This window comes from Populus alba, chromosome 9 (genome assembly GCF_005239225.2).
Source record: "Populus alba chromosome 9, ASM523922v2, whole genome shotgun sequence".
In the NCBI taxonomy this organism is placed as follows: Eukaryota; Viridiplantae; Streptophyta; class Magnoliopsida; order Malpighiales; family Salicaceae; genus Populus; species Populus alba.
Genome location: NC_133292.1, coordinates 3,043,291 through 3,058,669, shown reverse-complemented (window position 1 = coordinate 3,058,669; position 15,379 = coordinate 3,043,291). Strand labels below are relative to the sequence as shown.

Sequence of the window (15,379 nt, the reverse complement as noted above, 5' to 3'; positions counted from 1 at the left end):
AAACAAGGATATCTTGACAAATCAAATTTGTCTTATTCCAAACAAAAGGTTCGTTAATAATGTTTTCTTTTTTCAAGTATCAATTGTTGAATTCATAATTTACAAATTACATCATAATATATTTTTGATAATGAATTTATTTTTTAATTCAAGCAATATGATCGATTCTTCATAATTAGGTATTCAATGAATTGATATGAAAAGCCTAAGAATTGGTAAGTGGCAGTAGACAATGTCTAATAAGACAGGTGACCAGTAACTGTGGTAATAGTAGGTGATGCATGATAAGCCAAATGACCTGTAGTTGGTACCTATAAAAGGTTCCCTTTGATGGACGTGGAGACTCTCTAACTTTGTAGAGAGAGAAAGTGTAATGATACTTTAAAAATATAGACTTCAAAAATATATATGTTAAAAATATTAAGAATGAAAAAATTATGAATATTTGACGTGAAGTATTCATGGTATATTTATAGCTCATAAATCTTGTTATTTTACAAAGAGAAAAGCCTGAAGTGTAATTTCATCCTTATGATATTTTGAGTTATATTCTACTCAAAATACATATTGGATCAATATAAAATTTTGAGGAACCCACATAGGGTCCAGAATAAATTATATGGCAAGTATTGGGCTCGGGTAAGGTTCCCAAGCCTATTAGAGGTGAAATTGGGTCCGGATATGCTGCCTAGACCCAAACACGTTAAACTCGAGTGTGACAGCCCGAGCCCACAAGGGTGGTGGCCGTACACCTTGCATGGGCGGACGCCCAGCGCCCGAGCCCAACGTATTTGAGTTCAGACAGCGGGCTTAAACTCACGTTCACCTCTAATGGGCTCATAAATCTTACCTGCACACTAGGCATCCATATACCCATGCAGGGAGCATGGGCTTGAGCTACTTGCCGGAGCCCATGTTTCTTGTGCTTTTTTTTTTTTTTGCTTTTTCTTTTTTAGAGGATTTCTTAAGTTCATTTTATATGGATACACCTTAATATGTGATCCATATTTGCATGTAATTAACTATAAGAGATTGGTCTTTTATAGGAACAAAAGCAAAACACTTACTTACCTAACAAGATTCAATACTGGTAGACATCATATTAGTAAACACGAGCATAAATTGAAAGATAATTATTATTAAAGAATTTGTTTTAAACCATGGTTAATATGTATATTTTATGCTAAATTAAAAATGGATTTCACTTACTTTTAGTGCTAAAATTTTATTGAGAATTATTTTCCAACAAAAATTCTTTAACATGAAACATTAAAATCTAAAAAAAATCATGGTTAATATGTTTTTGTAAAACCCAAAACTCTCTTTCCCACGTAGAAAAAACACAAGATTGTCTTTTAGTTTATATAGCAAAAAATTAAAGAGTTACAAATAATTTTATACATAGTAGTTTGGGTTTATTGTTAATTATATACTTAATAAAGTATCTCATACAAAATTAAAAAATACACCATATAAATTATGAAAATATAAAAAACCTTTTTATAAACATCTTAAAGTGTGGGAGTATTTTGCAAAAGTGACAGTACTTCCGAAAAGATCAATACAAAAACTGAAATTATAAATTGTGTTTTTATCATATATTCTTATAATAGCAACACATATCAATTTTTTGTACACAAATCAAATATTAAGAGAATTCATCCTACTACTATAATGAAATCAAGAAATGATACATCTTTAAAGATGTGTTTCATTTAAAGAGGCATAAGAAAATCATTCATGGAGAATTATTGAAGCTGGCTCAAGTATTCATCATCAATCAAAAAATAATAAAGTTGAGCCTAAAATAAGTAAAAGAGAAAAAATAACTAGAATATTTGGTTTTGATTTTCTAATATGTTAGAAAATGAATCTCGAATGTACTCTAAAGCAAATTCCTATTATGAAGTTTCCTATTGAAAAAAGATGGTCACTAATGATATTAAATTCATTATGAATAATCATGCATGGAAACTCATGGATATTCCATATGGAAGTAAACTATTTGGATATAAATGAATGTTTAAATCAAAGATAAAAGCTGATGAAACTATTCACAAATATAAAGCAAAAATTATTGCTAAAATGTTTCAAACAACAAGAAGACATGTATTATTTTGACACATGTTCACCTATATCAAGAATAAATTATATCAGAATATTAATAGCCATTATAACTATTAACAAACTTGAAATACCTCAAATGATGAAAAAATAACTTTTTTAAATGGTGATGTTAATGAAGAGATTTACATGGAACAATCCAAAAGGTTTTTTTTTTTGTTTTTGGTTATTGGACAAGAAAAAAATCTATGAATTTGTTAAGTCATTATATGGTTTGAAACAAATACATAAATAATAACATGAAAATTTTGAGAAGGTCATGTTGTCAAATAAATTTATATTTTAACGTATAAACTATGAAGAATTTGAATTAGAACTCTTTCTATTGCGTTTTAAGCCATAATTGTTAGTGAGACTATCATTAAATAAAGGGTATTGTTTTTACAAGTTTATTCACACCAATCTTAGACCTAATCATTAGGGGTGATCATATTTTGTTTGGTTCGGTTTTTATATATAAAAAAAAAACAACCAAATCAAAATATTTTAAAAAAAACCGAAACCGGTTTGAACCAATTGGTTTTGATTCGGTTTGATTTTTTTAGGACAAAAACAGATTCAAACCGGTTTTGCTCGGTTTTTTTGGTTTGGCTCTGTTTTTTCTGGTTTGGCTAGGTTGTGGCTTAATTTTTATTTTTTTTTGTTTTTTTTAGTTTTAATTCGATTCAATTTTTTCAGTTTCAAGCTTATAAAACCAAAATCGAACTAAACTGATCGGTTTTTTTAAAATTTTAATCAGTTTAATTGGTTTTTTCACGGTTAGGTTTTTTTGGTTTTTTTTTTTTTTCTGATTTTCTTGGTTTAATCGGTTTTTGATTTTTTTTACTCACCCCGATTAACCATATCCAAAATCAAATAGTTCTTTGAAAATTTCAAATTTAGAAACTAAAACTCAATTTGTTATGATTGATTTGAGTTTGGAAATGATTGTTAATTTTATAATTCACAAGATAAAAAGAATTGTTTTACATATCATTTCAAATATGTAGAGATGTCTCACTTCAAACACCTAATAATTCATATATTATATCCTAAAGAACAAATATTTTAGGGGTGTGATGAGGTCTTAAAAAATCAATGTAACTCAGTTGCATAGTTTATATGCTGGATAATTGGTTAATTTCTTGATTCTAGTAATTTAATACTTTTTCTTTAACCAAAGTGATTGCCTAGTGTTTGATAGGTCAAAGTAGCCAATACCTGTAAAAGATTCATTTTATAGATTTTAGGACTCTTAAATACTCAGGTAAGTATATTTTTTTAAAAAGAAAGTGCAATGATATTTTAAAGAGATACTCTTAAAATTTTTATGTTAAAAATATTAAAAATGAAGAAATTATAAGTTTGGAACTTGAAGGATTCATGGGGAATTTATAACTTATGAGTCTTGTTCTTTTGTTAAGAGAAAAGGTTAAAGAGTCATTTTTTTTTAATGTGATATTTTGAGTTATATTCCATTCAAAATAATATATATTAAATCAGTATAAAATATTAAAAGACCATATAGAGATTTAGAAAAATTACAGAGGGAGCAGAGTATTGAGCTCAAGCGAGTCAAAGTTGACTAAACTTGTATGGGGAGCCTAGACGCGTTGCTCGAAAGCCATAGATTTTGAGCTCAATAAATTTTAGATTATCAATCTGTTGTTAGAATGTGTTTGTTTTTCATTTAGAAAAAGCTTTTAAAAATCTTTATTTTTTCTATGATTTTATAATGTATTAATATTAAAAATAAAATTTTAAAAATAAAAAATATTATTTTAATATATTTTTAAATAAAAAAATAATTAAAAAATCAACCACTTGCACCGTATTAATCATTACCGTAAAGGGCCTTTGTATAACTTAGCCTAAAAAGGAAAGAAGACAATAGAACGCAAGGGCCACATGGCTCTCATCCATCCATCCACATCCCTCTTGTCTAAAAATATATAAGGTCTCATCTTTTTAGATTTTATTTTTACAAAAAACAAAGAAACCAATAAAAACAAAAATCAAAATCCCTGTTTTCTCGCCCCCCTCTCTCTCCAAAAACCCTAATTCTATTCGGACCCTTCGGTTTCAACCTCTACCAATCCCTTTCTCCTTCCCTATTCAATCTCCACCGTCCGACCGATCACACTGCCGTCTCGCTCTCTCCGCAGGTCTGCCCTCCCTCCTCCCTCCTCCCTCCCTCCCTCCCTCCCTCTCTCTCTAAGTCTTACCATTCAATCTTGATTTTGATTAATTGACAGAATCTTTATCGAATTATGGATTTGAATTCGATTTTATCGCTCTGCTTAAGATTGAGAATCTTGATGGTTAAGAATTTTTTTTTATGGATCTATCAATTTGACTATTTTAATCAATTGACGATAATTTTGGCATATATGATCGTAATCAATGGAGCAATGTTAAAAGATTGGAAATGTCGGTGCGGTGGAATTAACCGTCAAAGGAGAAGGAAAATGATATTTTTTTTTTTTTTTTTTGCGGCAGTTTTTTTTTTTTCTTTTTTTCCCTTTAATTTCGAAGGAATCTTTTTTTAGTGTATCTAGGGTTTGGTCTGCTTAAGATGAAGTTGAAATTAGGGTTTTTCTCATTAAGTTTTAAGAATTGAGACTTGTTTGGGGTGTGAATTCGTTGATTTTATCTTGTTTACTTCCAAGTTTTGATTAATTTCAATTTGGCAGGTCATTTTATATGGTGTTAGGTTGCTTTTCTTGTGTTTGCTGTTTTGTTGCTGCTAGCGTTGTTATTTGGTAGCTGAAAAGCACTGACTTTGATTGGTGGCATGTTATTTGGGAAAATTGCTCCAGTGGAGAAAGATTCCGCTGGAATATATGAAAAATTAATTCCAATCAAATATATAGCTTATATTTGTATGCTCATGCATTTGTGTTGTGCTTTGTTAAACATGTTACATAGTTTGATAGTGATAGTTTGGGTTTTAAAAAAATGTTCTTTATTTTGGGAGAAGTCAGGGTGTTAGTTGACAATTAGGTTGAGCACTTGAGTTCATGTGGTTCCTTGTGGCTGCTCTTCTCGATAATTCTGTGGGGGATTGCTCTAAGAAATTAAGTTCTTAAAGAGTGATGGGATCTCAAATTCACCAATACTTCAATGCTCAAAGACTCTTTTTGGCGATGGAGAAACAGAAATGAAACAATTATGTTTGAACATTTGGATATCTTCATTGAGATGCAGCAAGACCAGTAACTGTTGAAAGCAATGTTGTGAAGATTGCAATGGTGTTGTTACTTTTGTAAACTCCATTCAAACATTTGGAATTAAATTTTGTTTCATTTCTTTAACTGCTAAAGTGCCTTCAGATTTCTCTTATTTTTGAACTATTCAGATCCTAAAGGTTCAGAATATTTATGCTCCGGAAGAAGAGGCCTTATTTGTGGAGTTTTTTCACTTCCTCGTTTGTGCTAAGGAAAACCCTAGCTCTTTTGTTAACTCTTCACACTGGAAATTACATCATTGGATGATATTTGGGCCTTTCAAGTGACTCGCAACTGTTGGTGTCTTTGTAAAAATTTTAAAACCTTGCTTTAGCCAATGGGGACACAATAGATCTGAAGAATTGGAACATCAGCTAAAGGCACAAAATAGTTGATAACTTGGCTGTTCAAATGCTTCAAGAGTGGTTTTGCTTGTAACAAAGGTGACGAAGTGGGTAGGCAAGGATTTGGCAGTGTTGAGATTCCCTGGTTAAGAATGGCTTCCTTATGATTTTTGGAGTACGCATTTTAGAACTTAGAAACTTTGCTAAACAAATCAGTTTCGACAGTTTTAGGTGTATGAATACTGTGAAATGTGAAAAACTTTATGATGCTTTGTCAAATTGGAGATTAATCTATCATGGGGAAACTTGTGATTTTGTAGTGATGCTTAACTTTATTACAACAGTTTTTTTTTTTTTTTTTTGGTAATTTCCTGGAGTTTTCTGAAGATGACATTTATGTGTTATCATGAAATCAAATTTAACTCTCAAACTCCATGTCTCTGATGTATATAGTCTCAGCATTATCCTGTATTATGATTTGGAACAAATTTTTCTGGCAACTTAATATGGATGGTTGTTAAGTGAGTGATTGTATTTTTGCAAAATAAAATATTGTTTAATTATATGATTATTTCTTTTTTTGGTGTGGTTCTCTAAAAAGCATGTTCAACATGGACATGCCGGAATGTGCATTTAATGAGTTGACTGGTCTGATAGTGCTTATGGTATTCTTTTAGCTGCAGGGTATCAGGATTTGTAATGAGCAGTTGTTTGAACTTTATTTTTTCAATGCATATTGGTAGTTTCTTTTCTCACTTTAAAGTTCTGCCACAGGCATCATTAAAACATTAGTTAAATGAGATGGTCTGTAGGTGGTTATGCCTGTGTTTAAGCCTTGTATTTTCATTCTGCATCTTTTCATGCAGCAGTTTTTGAGGTTCTGATCCTTGAATAAATAGCATATGTGTGGCTATCTGTATATTATATCACAAAATAACTTCCTTTAATGCTTCCAAATAAACTTGTGTGAAGATATTGAGTGGATGATCGCTGGTTATTATAGTGTCTGATGTAATGGTGATCTCGCATGACCAAGTTATTTGTCTTTTTTCACAACATTCTAAATGTCTCGATCATTATTGTAGACATCACAGGAACATATTTGCTTTTTGAGATGTCTCCAGCATCAAAATCTAAGTCAAAGGACAAAAAGGCTGGCAAGGAACCCCAGAAGGCTTCATCAAAGCCTTCGGGAAATGCTAATGCAGGGAGTGGTATCTCAGCTAGTGCATACAATCCACTGTCTGGAACATTTCATACCATTGAAACAGTTTCGACATCCTCTGCTTCACCTCTACACAGTAATGGTCGTTTCCGAAACATAGATGAGACAGATGATCATCCTGGTGGCTTGTTAGGAGCTGGGGTTGATTATGATTCTGTTTCAAATAATGGTAGCTGGTCTGGTGAGTCAGAAGATCAAAAAGAGAAGACTTCTAATCATCCAGTCCGGCAAGAAACAATACCAGGTGCTGACAATGACAAACGGGAAAAAATCCGCCAGAAGAATGAGAAAAAGCATCAGCGTCAAAAGGAGAGGCGAGCACAAGAATTGCGTGAGCGGTGCACCGGCTATCTCATGTCAAGAAAGCTGGAAGCTCTAGCTCAACAGCTTGTTTCAATGGGATTTTTGCATGAACGGGCAACAATGGCTCTTATATTGAATGAAGGAAAGTTAGAAGAATCTGTGACATGGCTGTTTGAAGTGGGTGAACATGCAGATAAGCACAGGGATCAAAACCTTGGTGGGGGTACTTTGAAAATTGATATATCAGAAGAGCTTGCTCGGATTGCAGAAATGGAAATCAGATATAAGTGCACAAAGCAGGAGGTTGAAAGAGCTGTGGTTGCCTCTGAGGGTGATCTCGAGAAGGCCACAGAAAGTTTAAGACAACTGAAGCTAGATCCACCATCTGCTCCACCAAAACCTGAGGAAACTGGTGATCCCTCGACCTCAAGCAGTGATAAGCTTTCTGTAGCAGGTAGCCAGAATATGGTGAGACCACAAACAAAGCTCAACCCAACTTCTTTGATACAGCAAAGAAGAGATAAAGATTTTAACTATACAAAAGCAGGTGTTCCAGTGGGAGGTTCTTTGGAATCTGGGAGTAAAAATGAGCAGCCTTTGAAGAGAATACAACCGAAGTTGGATTGGCCAAAACCTCAGCCAACTCCGACTACAACTGACAAAAGATGGCTAAGTGCGGGATCAAATCCTTCTGTTTCTTATTCTTTGGCATCTCCTTTGCAAGCGCCACCTCCACCTGCCAAGACAGAAACCCGTTATGTTGCTGTTGGAAGTGAATATAAAAGCCTTCAGCCTGGAACAGTTAGAGAACCAGTGATAATGATGCAGCGGCCTCAATCAATAAATTCAAAACAGGTTCCAATTACAAGCATAAGCTCATCTCCTCCCGGGACAGCTGCCGGTTGGTATCCCACCAATAGAGTTGATATCAAGAAGCCAAATGGCTTGATGCCTCCCATTCCTAGCACAAGAAGCCCGAGCCCAAACAATCAGATGTTCCACCAATTTCATTATCAACAACCACAGCATTTTGTTCCCAGCAATGGTCCAGGGGATTCTCCTGGAACCAGCAAAGTAAATGGGTTGTGGAGTAGAGCTGGTGCATCACCGTCACTCGCTGCTGCTTCTTCCCTTGGACTTTTCTCTGGATTGGGTTCCACGGGTTCATCAGGGGCATCCTCTCCTGTTGATTGGAGCACCTCTGGGTCAATGGCGCAGTTAGACTACAACAGCATAGACTGGAGTTTGGACCGAGGTTTATCTTCCCCGAGGCCTGGTGGATTATGGTTAGGGCCAACAAATTTAAAGAGCAGCGCACAAACGTACGATTCTAGCAGCGCACAAATGTATGATTCTAGCAGCGCTTCTGGCTTTGGTGCCAGGCTGGCAATGAGATCAGCTCCCAGTGGCAATGGCATACCCGTTCCAGGATTGCAGGATGGTGGTGTGGCTAATTCAGAAACGTCCACCCCTGGTTCCCTTGAATGGACTTCGCCATTTGAAGGGAACGATCTCTTTGGCTTGTCAAGACAGTTTGTTTCATCTCCTTCACTGTAGGGTGGAGGAAATGATTTCAATGAATAAAATGAAAAAGAAAAGGAAAAAAGAAAAAACCTCAAAACGTGTTTGAATTTGATGGTTGTGTTGGTTCCGTGTTGATTGTTGGTGAATATGATTCTAGTTTCTCAAAGGTCCTTTGCTTTTGATCTCTTCCCCCCCCTTCCCTTCACTTACATTTAACTTGTTATCATAATTGCAGAGGCGATGACAAATGGTTTCCACTCACTTGAGCATAATGCTCATTGAAGAATATTCATTTATCCTGATGGCACCCTCTCTCCCATCGCAGCTTCAACTGTCTAAAGATTTCTTTACTCCTAACTTTCCATTAGCTTCACAAAGGTAATTGCATTTGCTAGTGTTCTATGCACCTCAATGAGTGATATAATCATACAGATGTGATCACTGTTTTTATACAACAAGAGAATAATAATTCACTCGATTGAGCGGGTAAATTCAGGTGGAGACTCACATATTGTTGAACTTGAACCAGGTTGTTCATACCATTGATTTGCTTCACGATTAATGAAATTGGCCTCTGCAATCAGAGTTGAATTCACAAATTATGTGAAAGAAAAGAGGAGATTTCTTCTTTCATCGACTAGGCCCCCCCAAAGTTTGTCTTAAAAGTCGCCCACAGAAGCCTTTGTTTTTTAAGAAAAAACTGTATTTTTTTGGCTTGCCTCTGATTATATAAACCTTAATCCCAGCTATATATATTTTTTTTAGTGTAATAACGATTATTTTTCAAAATATTTTTTACTTGAAAATACTTAAAATAATATTTTTAAAATTTTTAAAAAATTATTTTTAACATCAGTACATGTTAAAATAATTTGAAAATATTAAAAATATTAATTTGATATAAAAAACAAATTTTAAAATTTTCATAAACATTTTTAAAATGTAAAAACAAACAGTCCTGTCATGCATTTCTAAGCAAATGCGTACCAACTTCAAAAGTATTGGGGATTTGCTCTTTCAAGTCCTCGGGAACTCTAGTTAGGCAGTCACAAATGAAATAGTAAGCTACAGGGTAGAACTACTAGAGCTTTACCTGACACGAAAACATCCCGGTACTCGTCCTCGTCATATATGAATTGTGGAGGATCTGGCGAGCCAATCCCAACTATTGTGCTTCCACTGCATGAAGTATATGGGAAAATAAAAATAAGATTATGGCTAAATGGATCAACTTTTATGTAAATTTTAGCAGCTATCATCAATGTTCTAAAATTAAAAACATGGCTTCAACTCTTCTTTGGCAAGTCAGGATTAAAATATATAACTATGCAAGCAAAATTTAAAAGCTACAGCTGATTATTTACATACTTCATGCAGACTGTTTGCTTTATTCCTACTCTCCTTGCACCGTATATCATGTTATCAACTACAACTGCTCACTTATTAAGAGATGCATGCGGTAAATAAGCTCATCTTGTAAAACTTTGAATGCAAATACACACAGAGAGAACCCAGCAAACACAACAAAATAAGACACTAAAAAAATATAAATAGAACTTAAAATTCAAAATACATGAAGAAATAAAAAATATCAAGGATTTGCACCACCTTACTGGTGCAGGAGAAATGAATTTGACAGTTTCAACTTACAAGACACTTCTGCAACCAAAAAGACCTCATTCCATCCTAACTTCAACATTGGTTAGAAAGGGTCCATGCATTTGATGATAAGCATGTTCAGAAATGAGCTTCAAAGGCTTTAGTGTTGCTAAATGGGCTGCATATATGAAAATTTAAGGCAATTATATCATGCAATTTGAGCAGTTACTGGAAGATTAAGGTTTACGGGTCAAGGGTCAAGGGTCAAGGGTCAAGAGAGGATGGTATTTTTCGAAATTATAGATGAATTCTTAATGGATAGTGGCAGTAACTAGAGAAGTTAAAAGAAAGAGAAAAAGGAACCAAGAAGATATAAACAAGGTTACAAAAGGTCACCCATGCTCCAAACAGAAATACAGCATTTTCTTCTCTCTTTTTAACAACAATATACTTTTAAAATAGCAATTTCAACCGCCCTCTATCTCTCTCACTGAGAAAAGGCATTCTAGCATACTCCAGTTGGGCTGCATTAGATATGAGAGATGCCTAGTGGATAAATAGTTTTGACTTGATTATATATCTGCTCTATAGTAAGTGTGCCTTTAAGGACCATAAAGATAACACACCTTGCCAAAAATTATTCAATTTGTAGAAAGGATTTGAATGCTTACTAAAAAGACTCTATATGTAACATAAACCTAAACTATTGTTATGAACATGGGGTGTTTACACACACAATTATGAGCTAAGAAACTTATAATGACAAGTTAAAGACCCTGTCACTTATCAATACCACAGAATACAGTATCTCATGCACTCAACTGCAGAAGTCCAAATCTCATTAAGATTCATTGGAAATATTATACTATCAAATATAACCATTTTGCTGACTTATGATAAATGTGGATTCAATATGAAGATTCCAATAGTAATCCAGCATCATACCTCCCAGACATAAAAACAGCATCATATTGTCCACGGCCAGCTGCAGCTATACGCTGTTTCAATCTTTTGAGTGAGGGGAGAACTTCAAAAGCAGGGGACTCTACAAAAGAACTCATCCAAGAATATATATAAAAAATGAATATTCTTTCACTGTAAAGCAAGCAGAAAACAAAATGTATGATTGGACCAGGAATGCACCCTAGCTATCCAAGAACTGTCATGAGCCTAGAGGGAGTTGTGACTTTGAATGACAAGGGAGTCTCTAACCTGCAACACCACTCTATATGTTCCAAAAAAGAATGGTTAAATGGGTGAAAAGGATGGGTTTTGTTATTGCTGTGAGAACCTGAGACAAGCTTGCGTTAGGGGTAGATTTAGGGCCACCCAACCCAACCCAATTGTGCATGCATGAAAGCATCAACCATTATTTCTGTCTTTTGTTCTGCAATTTACCTTATTCTTATCCCATTCATAAATAGCATGTTCCAATCTGTGTCACACTTTTACCTTGAGGAGCATTGTCAGTATGGTAGGAAAAGTGCTAGGAGTGCTTACTATCAGCATCAATATTTAATCTCAAAAGCTGCTGGTCAAGACTTTGTGCATAGGACAGGCAAAGAGTGGTGGTGATGGTGGCGGCACAAAGAGAGAGGCAGTGGTCCAGATTAGGCCCCAGTGCTTCTTCTCCATATTGAACTGGAGAGACTGTTATTGCTTTGACTTTGAAAGCATTTGATTGAGAAAATTGGAGGTTTTTTACAGTATGGAGTGGGATTTCAAGCTCTAATGAATATATGCTTCAGTTTTAATTTGAGAATTGGCTTTAGGAGATCTTTCTCTGTCTTTCTAGTGTGTGTGTGTTGGGTGGGGAGACAGGTATGGAGTTCTATCTCATAGGCACAGAAGTGATGGAAGTGAAATCTTTTCCCTGACTTGTGAGGCAGGGCAGGAATAGGGGAAGATTTTCTTGCAGCAGTGCCTCATCAGGGAGGAGACATCCATCCCCAACCCACCCTGCTGCCATTCATAATTCACCAATCCCAAATGATTTACAATACTTTCATCAATAGATTATGATACTATGACAATTAGAACCAGCTTGTGTAATATCCAATAAATTGGGATCTAACAGAAAGATCTTTTTGATGCATGATGCATGGGACAGCAACGTGCAGCTGTGATAGTGTGTTTCAATTATTCTACAACAAAACTTGTGTTTTCCAGTTACTTCATAAATAATTTATTAGGTTAAGAACGAAAACCAAATTGGTTATCCAGAAATCAAAAACAACCAAAGGCTTTCATGCAGGATTAACTAATCTGAAAGCAGGAAACTGTAGAAAGAACAGAAGAAAAAAAAGGTATTTTGAAAAGGAGGAAAAGAAAGCAAGCTCATGTATCTATGTAGATTCATACCTAAATCATTGATACAAACATCCTGAGATATTCCATTCCTTGAGATCTTCTCTAGCAATGTTAAAGGATCAGCTTGACTGGTTTTATCCAATTGAAAGCACTGAAAAATCAAAAGACTTCTCTTGTCAAGTAAATGAGCTGATGTTAAAGAAGTGCAGACAGTGTTCTAATCCATAATATCAAAACTGAAATACCTTGTAAACTTCTGCAGTTGAACATGCCTGTGGGGGCTTTATGAGAACCATTGGCTTATCCAAAGGTACTAGTGAAGGAATATCTTGAACAATCTGGACAACAAGAGCAAAACTTCAGCAAGATCAGAAACTACACAGAAGAATTGCATTTCTAGATGTGCAAGCACATTAGGAGTATGCATACATCCTTCTAACTGTAACTAAGAGAAATTATTTTCAGCGATTCATATTGTTTTGTCAGGAAAAGGCTAGCAAGTTCCCCCAATGGCAAACCGACTTTGAAATAATTTCCTCTAGGCAAGATCTTTATTACTAATCCAAACATTTGTGTAATCCTGTATGCATGATACTCACCTCAACTAAGCTTTAACTTCTCAATAGGTGAGGTTGGCTACATGAATTTTTTCCCCATCATTCTGCCTTGTGTAGGAGAAAATCTTCCATGAGACATTCAAGAAGCCTAAAACTAGTTTTGTTGGTAGTTGGTACCTAACTAGGGCCATAACTTCAAAGATGTTATTGCCATAGCACCTATGCATGATATAACATCACAACAAAAGGATACCAATCAGAAAATGCCACCTAAACAGCATAAATGCCTCCCCAGGTCTTCCAGACTAAACCAAACCAGCCCTCAGTCCTCCAGGGAGGGGAGAGTTTGCAACCATACTCATGAATCATAGCGAAAGCAATATATAAAAAGAGGAATTTAGCTCTCTCAAAAGAGTGAGGGAAGTCTCAATCACGTCCATAATTGAATTACTGCCCTACATCTGGAATTGAGAGCATGATAGAAACATGAAGCGGAATAAGGAATATTTTGACTTGACAAAGCAAAATTCATACATACCTCACCACGACCAGTGCAGTAGGCTGCTCCATGAGAAAAAAAGAAGGGGATATCTGAACCAATCTCACTTGACCATTCTTGGAGTTCCTTCTCAGTAGCAAGACAGCCACAAAATTGATTTGCGGCCCACAGAGCAGTTGCAGCATTGCTGCTCCCACCACCAAGCCCTGCCCCAGTGGGCACTTTTTTGTCTAAATGAATCTTCCAACAAAATTCAAAATAAGAAAATTTACTATTACTATTCAATTACTAAGTTTTATCAAGAAACAGATCTTCAACACTAACCAATAGCACTTCTTACCCAAAAGAAGTTGTCAGTGCTGGTCTTTTTCCTGTAAAGATTAAGGGCTTTAATGATCTGTATGAAGAAAAACATGAGAAAATAAGTTCACAAGCATATCAGAAATCAATAAAACAACAAAAACACTATTATTTATGCCTTACCAAATTATCTTCAGTAAGGGGCACACCAGACACATTGGTTGATAATCGATCAATACTTTTTGATGGCGACAGAGAGAATTTGATCACATCTCCTAGACTAATCACCTGAAGGAGCAAAAGGGGCCAAATTATGAATTTTTGAAGATTCAAATGATATATCAAAACTAAAACTAAAGTTAGCAATAAAAAATTGGCAAATCAATATGGATCCTTTTTACGATTAACTTGTATACACTGGTGTCCATAGCTCTAAAAAGAAGGCTAAAGGCAAACAATGCTTAAATTTGGACAAACTTACATGAAATAGAGAAGCCAAATCATGATACCCATCTTCTCTCTTACTGGTTATTCTCAAGAAAACATTAACCTACACCAAATAGCAATACCACAATGCACATAAATAAATTAAGAAAACAAAACAAACCCAATTATCATAAAAGTCAAGCACAAGCAAAGCATGAGAATACTAAAAAAACAAACCTTGCAAGGTGAGAAAAGAGTGAGCCTTGAGAGAGGAGCCTGTTTATCCACCTCATCAGCCAAGTTGTTTGTCCTTCCATCAGGATCATACACTAGCTAAATTACCCCCACCAACCAAGAAAATCAAAATAAAAAACCCAAAAAGTTCAAAACTTGAACTCAAAGCATAAACAACAAACTATGGTAAAATGAAAACAAAAACAAATAAAACAACCTCAAAAAACCCAAAAAAAAGTTCAAAACTCAAACAACAAAGAATTTTAAGCCAAAAGCACACACCTCTACTTTCTTTCCTGTGGCTTTAACAACTGGGGTCTTTGGAAATTGAAGTTGTTGACAAAAAGAAAAAGGCCCACGGGGCTTAAACGAAGAGATATTGCTTTTACTTGATAGATTGCAAGACGGTTGGAAATGAAAAGTATTGCTAAGAAGATGAGAAGAAGCCATGGATGCTTGTGTTTGCTCTAGCTGCTGCTATCACAGGTGCATGGATTCAGTGTTAAAACAGTGAAATTCAAGCTCCAATTCAGTGTTAATAGTGTTTGGTATGACTGCTGAGCATAATACCGAGGTGTGTTTCTTGCATAAAATGTTTATACTTTGGTTGGCGTCTTGTGTGGAATTTTTCTATTGTTGGGACAAGGAGGGTGGGAGACATCAGTCGTGAAACATGAGTGGAGTTATGGCTCTGTTCGTTGGATGACGATGATTGATTAACGCAAAAA

At 34.9% G+C, this 15,379-nt stretch overlaps 2 protein-coding genes across 2 annotated transcripts; one reads left to right on the top strand and one right to left on the bottom strand.

The window, feature by feature from the left end:
- Positions 1-4,092: 4,092 nt before the first annotated feature.
- LOC118053849 (uncharacterized) lies at positions 4,093-8,892 on the top strand. Its single transcript, XM_035065244.2, has 2 exons — positions 4,093-4,268; positions 6,760-8,892. Exon 2 carries the CDS (start codon positions 6,789-6,791, stop codon positions 8,757-8,759), a length of 1,971 nt encoding a protein of 656 aa, XP_034921135.1. The 5' UTR covers positions 4,093-4,268; positions 6,760-6,788; the 3' UTR covers positions 8,760-8,892.
- A 203-nt stretch (positions 8,893-9,095) lies between these two features.
- Positions 9,096-15,360, bottom strand: LOC118053850 (4-diphosphocytidyl-2-C-methyl-D-erythritol kinase, chloroplastic/chromoplastic). The gene is made up of 11 exons (XM_035065245.2): positions 14,934-15,360; positions 14,655-14,750; positions 14,473-14,541; positions 14,175-14,279; positions 14,032-14,088; positions 13,731-13,931; positions 12,881-12,973; positions 12,687-12,786; positions 11,271-11,370; positions 9,820-9,905; positions 9,096-9,300 (listed from the first exon to the last, which is right to left on the bottom strand). The coding sequence occupies exons 1-11, from the start codon at positions 15,099-15,101 to the stop codon at positions 9,197-9,199; spliced, it is 1,179 nt and encodes a 392-aa protein (XP_034921136.1). The 5' UTR covers positions 15,102-15,360; the 3' UTR covers positions 9,096-9,196.
- Between the last annotated feature and the right edge of the window lie 19 nt (positions 15,361-15,379).

What these genes read in the sequence shown, in the direction of transcription:
- LOC118053849 (XM_035065244.2), top strand. Translation starts at nt 6,789, where the DNA reads ATGTCTCCAGCATCAAAATCTAAGTCAAAGGACAAAAAGGCTGGCAAG.
- LOC118053850 (XM_035065245.2), bottom strand. Translation starts at nt 15,101, where the DNA reads ATGGCTTCTTCTCATCTTCTTAGCAATACTTTTCATTTCCAACCGTCT. An exon ending in GCACTGACAACTTCTTTTGG is followed by an intron (nt 13,932 to 14,031) that starts GTAAGAAGTGCT and finishes TTTTGTTGGAAG; the next exon opens with ATTCATTTAGACAAAAAAGT. An exon ending in TGTTTGTATCAATGATTTAG is followed by an intron (nt 11,371 to 12,686) that starts GTATGAATCTAC and finishes GTTCTTTTGTAG; the next exon opens with AGTCCCCTGCTTTTGAAGTT.